Source organism: Dermacentor andersoni, chromosome 3, assembly GCF_023375885.2.
Source record: "Dermacentor andersoni chromosome 3, qqDerAnde1_hic_scaffold, whole genome shotgun sequence".
Lineage (NCBI taxonomy): Eukaryota > Metazoa > Arthropoda > Arachnida > Ixodida > Ixodidae > Dermacentor > Dermacentor andersoni.
This window is the reverse complement of record NC_092816.1, coordinates 220,991,052-220,997,051: the sequence shown is the minus strand read 5'-3', so window position 1 is coordinate 220,997,051 and position 6,000 is coordinate 220,991,052. Positions and strand designations below refer to the sequence as shown.

General features: G+C 42.6%; 1 protein-coding gene across 1 annotated transcript in view; it reads right to left on the bottom strand.

The window, feature by feature from the left end:
- Positions 1-313: 313 nt before the first annotated feature.
- The window catches only part of LOC129383039 (uncharacterized), a 144,371-nt gene continuing 138,684 nt past the window's right edge, over positions 314-6,000 (bottom strand). Inside the window, exon 5 of the mRNA XM_055067241.2 lies at positions 314-692. Coding sequence (XP_054923216.2) covers positions 496-692 — 197 coding nt within the window. The 3' untranslated portion in view covers positions 314-495. The remainder of the gene's footprint in view (positions 693-6,000) is intronic.

Below are 6,000 nucleotides of genomic sequence, written 5' to 3'. Positions count from 1 at the left end.
ATGTTGCACACTTGCTAGAGGGGTTCTGTGAACTTCACATAACCATATCCGCATAGCAAGGCGCACATCTGCGTATAAAATAAATGTTATGAGTTGCATTGCATGGCTTTACAGGAATTCACCAGCCACGAAATTTAAGTATATCCACAGGCTGCTGAACGAGCAGTGCTTACGTCACTCAAAAAGGGCATTTACTTCATATCTACGCTAACAGCGAATGTTAGAAGCAATTAATTTAACCTGACTACTCGCCGCTTGTGACTACGCGTTTCTGCACTGCAGAGAAGATAACAGCAAGGAAACGTCGCTTGGCATTGTTTATTTTCTAAGCTACAGAGAACAGGACGGACACAACATAATATATAAGAAGCTCGTACCTTTGAAAATTCAGTTAAGCTTGCGCAAGCTTAGCGCAAATGCTTTTCCGCACCACAGTATATAACGCGTTTCACTGCCCCTCGGGTGAAGGCGTGAAGCCATATGTTAAGTGCGCCCCTAAGGGGATGTGATGTGATTGAGTGGCGAAATCGCGAATGTCGGTGTCAGCATTGGGGCGGCCGAAGATGCACATGCTGACGCCGCCTCCAAGTTGTCGTACCGCCGAGAGAGGAAGCAGGCGACCGAGGTGACCAGTGTCCCGACCACGACCACGACGGGCACCAGCCACGACATCCATTGCCGCAGGTCATTGGCTGCAAGCAGTGAGAAGGAGGAAACATTATTGTGAAGTATTCTTGACGAATCTAGGCCAGTTTTCCTGCAGGGTATCTGACCGTTTTCATAGATCGGTCCCGAAGGCCATGCAGCGTTTCAAACACTGACGCAGGCCTGCATTTGGAGTTCTCATCTGTTATTCCACCTCCATATAGCACTCAATTTAAAGGTTTAAAATCGTGTTGACAACTAGATGCAAAAGCATTGCGTGCGCAAAGAAATAGTGTTGTCTTCACTAAGCATGCTTCGTACGCTTTTGGGCTTTCACTGTTTCCGTGAGCTATGACAATGTACGCTATTCGGCGAGTTTAACGTTCGTAATGTTCACGAACGCTTAACAATAGACTTGTCTGACATGGTGGCACACGTAGCTTCCGCTTCTGCGTGAACTGTCGGAATGGCTACGCTCTCACTATGGTTGATCGCCAGTAACTATTAAAATGAGCTTTCGCTTTCTGTAAACTCGCATGAAGCATTAGTTAATGAGCGCTTAGAGCACTCAATTGCTAAGGCCATTCCGCGATTCCGGCCTTCATACGCCTAGCGATACCTGTACGCATAGAAACGACAGTATGGTTGCTAATGGACTGTTCTGGCATGAATATGTTTGCCACGAGACGCCACGTGGCGCTCTGCCTTCCAACGTCTTCCTTGCGTTTGTGTTCCCGTAAGAGCACGAGCAAAGGTGCTTGCTTTTAACGTACGTAAATTGGCAAGCTATTCGAAACCTGCCTGATGTGACCTTCAAAACCGGTGGAGCGCAGATTAAAAAAGAATTGCGCTAGAATGAATCTCATGATGACGGTCAATGGTGCATGGTGTGCCTGTGCGTGCGAACGCTGAGAAACGCGTCACGTGGCAAGTGGGCTTCTCTCTCTCTCTCTCACTTATTTCTCGATACGCTGTACCATCTAGTGGCACTGCCGAGAAGTCTGCGCATGCCCTCCGAGACGAGAAGCGTTGCCCGCTTCAGAGGCAATTTCGAAGACAATTACTGGTGTGTGAATCCACGCTTGATTGGTTCGAAAAAAATAAGTTATTAAATATAAGTACTACAAAAATAATTGATAAGAATATAGGAAATAACTGCAAAAAACAAAATAAAGGCATTAGAGAACTACATGGTTGAGATAGCAGAATCTTCGAGGAATAGCGGAAAAATTGACTGGGTCATACACTGTGAAAATTTTCTGCAAGACGTGAAAAGATAGGCAATGTGAGATCTCGCACGGTCTGCCTTCTACGGCCACATTCACGTGCGCTGGAGCCGTCGGGTAACAACGCTATCAAGGGCAGACCGTGCCCCGCGCGCCGCATTACATTTTCTTTTTGCTAGGGAGCGCACTGATTAGGATGGCCGGAGCCAAACCTGCCACAGCGCGCAATCTCACAGGCCATTCACCACATTTTGTATTGCAGCCACAACACCGAAGAGAACATGCACTATTTCGCAAGTCGTCCATTGCTGAAGCAACGAAATGCTTCGCGTTACGTAGCACTCAACGGAAGTTGTGGCTGCCACATTTTTCTATACTTTTCGCAATGTCGAGGACGGTCTGTGCTTGTCTTCGTTGGATTCACACTACGTAATGGTACGTAATAGTAAGCGGATAGCGACCATCTTCGGTCTTCTTCTAATTCGGACGAAGACGTCAAAGAAGACATCCTCTCAAAGAGTGCAAATACCTCGGTGTATGGATAAACGAAGGCAATAGATATATGGTAACAGAGAAAAAAAAGAATAATAACAAAGGAGAAGTGAAATGCGGCCATAATGAAACACAGAGCACTATGGGGTTGCAATAGGTACGAGCTGCTCCGGGGTATATGGAAATGATTCCAGGAAATGCGGTTGTTTGCTTGAAGCTCGTATTCTGGTCAAATTCTAACTGCCTCAAGATTAACCTAGCTAAAACCAAGGTACTTTTCTTCCGTGCAAAAAATAAAGTAATTAATTTAGAAGAGAATATATAGTGCGACGGGCACAGGATCGATGTCGTCAATGAATACAAGATTCTCGGAGTAACATTTAGCTCAAATCTCAGATGGGATTCGCATGTTGACAACTTATGCAAAAAACTTTAAATGACCACAGGAGCTCTATCGCGTTGCCGTGCAATTCTCCCAGTGGAAGCCAAAAAATCAAATTTATTCTGCATTGTTCGCTTCCCATATTAGTTACTGTAGTCTCGTATGGTTGACCACTACACAAAGGAATATTACTAGGATTTGTTTATTACAAAAGAAAGTTGTTCGCAATATGGCAAATATTGATTATTTAGCTTCCACAGAATATTATTTTAGGTTGTACAACATTATGAAAATATAAAAAATATGTATGAATTTCGTGTTTTGCGTTCATTCTATGTCTTCACCCACTTTTAAAAACTTTATTTGTACATTAGCACTGCTTCACCAAAATACCAATGTTCGTACACGTTGTCTTGACCTTTGGATAATACCCCGTTTCCGCACTTTTTACAAACTGCAGTCTTTGAAATATAATCTTCCGTTAATCCTCAATAAATACAAAGATATAGTGAAGCCCACACTAGCATTATTCCATCAGCTCTTAAAAAAAATCATACCTACCACTATTGTGGTGACGCTACGTACATTCATAATAATAATAATAATACTTTATTGATGACTTGAGAATCATTACAGTGGAAGAAATCGGGCCTGCCAAAGCCACAGTGGGCTTAAACGGCAGTGCCTGGCAGACAGCGACAGAGCCATCAGAAACACATTAGACAACAGTGAGAAAAAAAAAACACAAATGACAGGCTTCCCATCACGCATTAAAGTGTCTAAGAGCCTTTCTAAGACCATATTTCGTTTTCACATCTTGTATGCTTTGAGGAAGTAAATTAAACATTGCTGGGACATAATAGTTACGGAGTCTTCGACCATATCTCGTCTTACAGCGGGGCGTAACGTAAGGATTCTTTGGTCTCAGGGAACGAACAGGCACATAAGGAATTTTATACTGACTTATCCAAAAATGCTTTAAGATAACAGTTTCTAGCAGCAAAGAATTGAAATCAGGTAAGGACAAAGTTTTGAACACATCAGATTTGGGGGAGACATCATAAGCAACATGCTTCAGAATGCCACGAAGGACGGAGTTGACCCGGTTTACCAAATGTTGAGCGCCATGACCATATGTAGATATCCCGTACCGGATCACACTGTAGCATAAGGCATGTGCTACAAGCTTTCGGACAGACAATGGCATGTAAAATTTTATATTATACAAAACACAAGACACTGCGCGAAGTTTTTGACAAATATATATATATAAAAATATATATAAAAAAAGCCAAGGTATTTGATTGAACAAGCGTATTGCACTGGGGCACACGAACAGGGATTGCAATGTGATGTGTGCAAATATAATGGGACGATAGGGTAACTTACTTGACAGGGTTGTGGAAACAGATTAGTTGAGCTTTGGACGCATTGATATAGACTACATTATTCTGAAACCAGTCCATCACTTTTGTTGTTGCCATTTGTAAAGAAGAGATGGCGTCAGTGTAACTTCGAGCGTGTGAAACAAGGACAGTGTCATCAGCATACTGATATAATTTGACGTTCACAACATTAGATAAATCGTTAAAATATAAATAAATAATAACGGACTTAAAATGGAACCTTGGGGGACGCCAGCTTTAATTTCGGTCAGGTTGCTACGAAATTTTCCAATAGACACAAGTTGGTGCCTATGAGATAAGAAGTTTTTCAGAAGCCGCAAAAACGCACCCCGGAAGCCTAGCAAAGAAAGTTTGGTTAGCAGTATACTATGGCAGACGCTGTCAAACGCTTTGCGGACGTCTAGAAACAATGCACAAGCAATCTGATTGTGTTAAAACGCAGAGTTTAGTGTATCGGAAAAATCTTCAAGCAGCAACTGCGTACCCTGATTCGGCACAAAACCTTACTGGCTAGGAGATAACACGCCATGATTGCTTAAAAAGCTGCTCATTGTCGTGAGCAGATGTTTTTCCAATACCTGCCCAATGCATGAAAGGATTGAAATAGGCCGGTAGTTTTCGATATTGTTACGTGCGCCACTTTTAAAAAGAGGAATGACCAGCGCATTTTTCAGATTATCGGGAATGATACCAGTGGTAATAATATTGTTTAAAATGAGCAGTAGCACATCTTTTATTGCTTCGAAAGTTCTGCGCAGCTCTAATATTGAAATACTATCAATTCCTTGAGACTTATTTGGTTTTAAACTGAAAAGGATTGATTTGAGGTCATGTTCCGAAAACATGGGAAGAAGGGCGGATTCTGAAATACTTGTCTGCAATGTGCAGATATCTGGATGAGGTCTCGCTACACCGGACAATTTTGAAAAAAATGAGTTAAAATCATTAGCGGTGGCAGTACCATTTGAAGAAAAACGAGACATCAGATCAACATGGCGATTAGCGTTTACACCACCTCTAAGATTGTTAATTAGGGACCATGTTTTCCTGCTGTCAAAACGAGCGTCCGTGAATTTCGCTCATAAGTTATTACGTTTTGCAAGACGTATCATAGCATTGACCTTATTTCGAAGCTCTTTGAACCGAAGCCGCAAAACAGTACAATTAGGACTTCTCTTTGTTTGAACCCATAAGAAGTCTTTTGCCTGTATTGCCGCGAGTATTTCTGTCGACGTCCATTTTTGGTCCAATTTACGTTGTTTTATTTTACAGACCCGTGTAGCTGCAAGCCGGAAATCGGTGAACAGTGTTACAAAGTTGTGATAGGCGTCGCCTGGAGGAACAGTCATCAAAAAGTTATGCCAGTCGTGATTCATTACAAATTTTTCGCAAGCCAAGGGGTGAATAATTTAGATTTGTTTGATTTCGTTTGGAGCGACCAAGTTGGTAGTGTCATCTGTTAGAGAGCAGCAGACCATGTAATGATCAGCGAGTTTCGTTGTAATAACGGCAGATTTGACACTTAAGTTATGTGCACGTATATTTATATGATCTATGCAAGATGTGACAAGATGACCAGCAAGGAATTCTTCGCGTGTAGGTTCACAGATCGTGTTTTGCAAGCCCCATTTGGAAATGACGTCCAAATAATTGCCAACTGTCGTTGCTGAAGGGCGTAGCGTATCTGTGTTGACATCCCCAATTAGGCAAACATGGTCCATTGGCGACATCGAGGCCAGGGCAACATCAAGTTCATCCAGGAATATACGACCGTTGCAACACGGTGGGCGATAAATCGCAAGCAGAATTAGTGACAAGGAAGGTGCGCAAAGACGCACTGCCACAATTT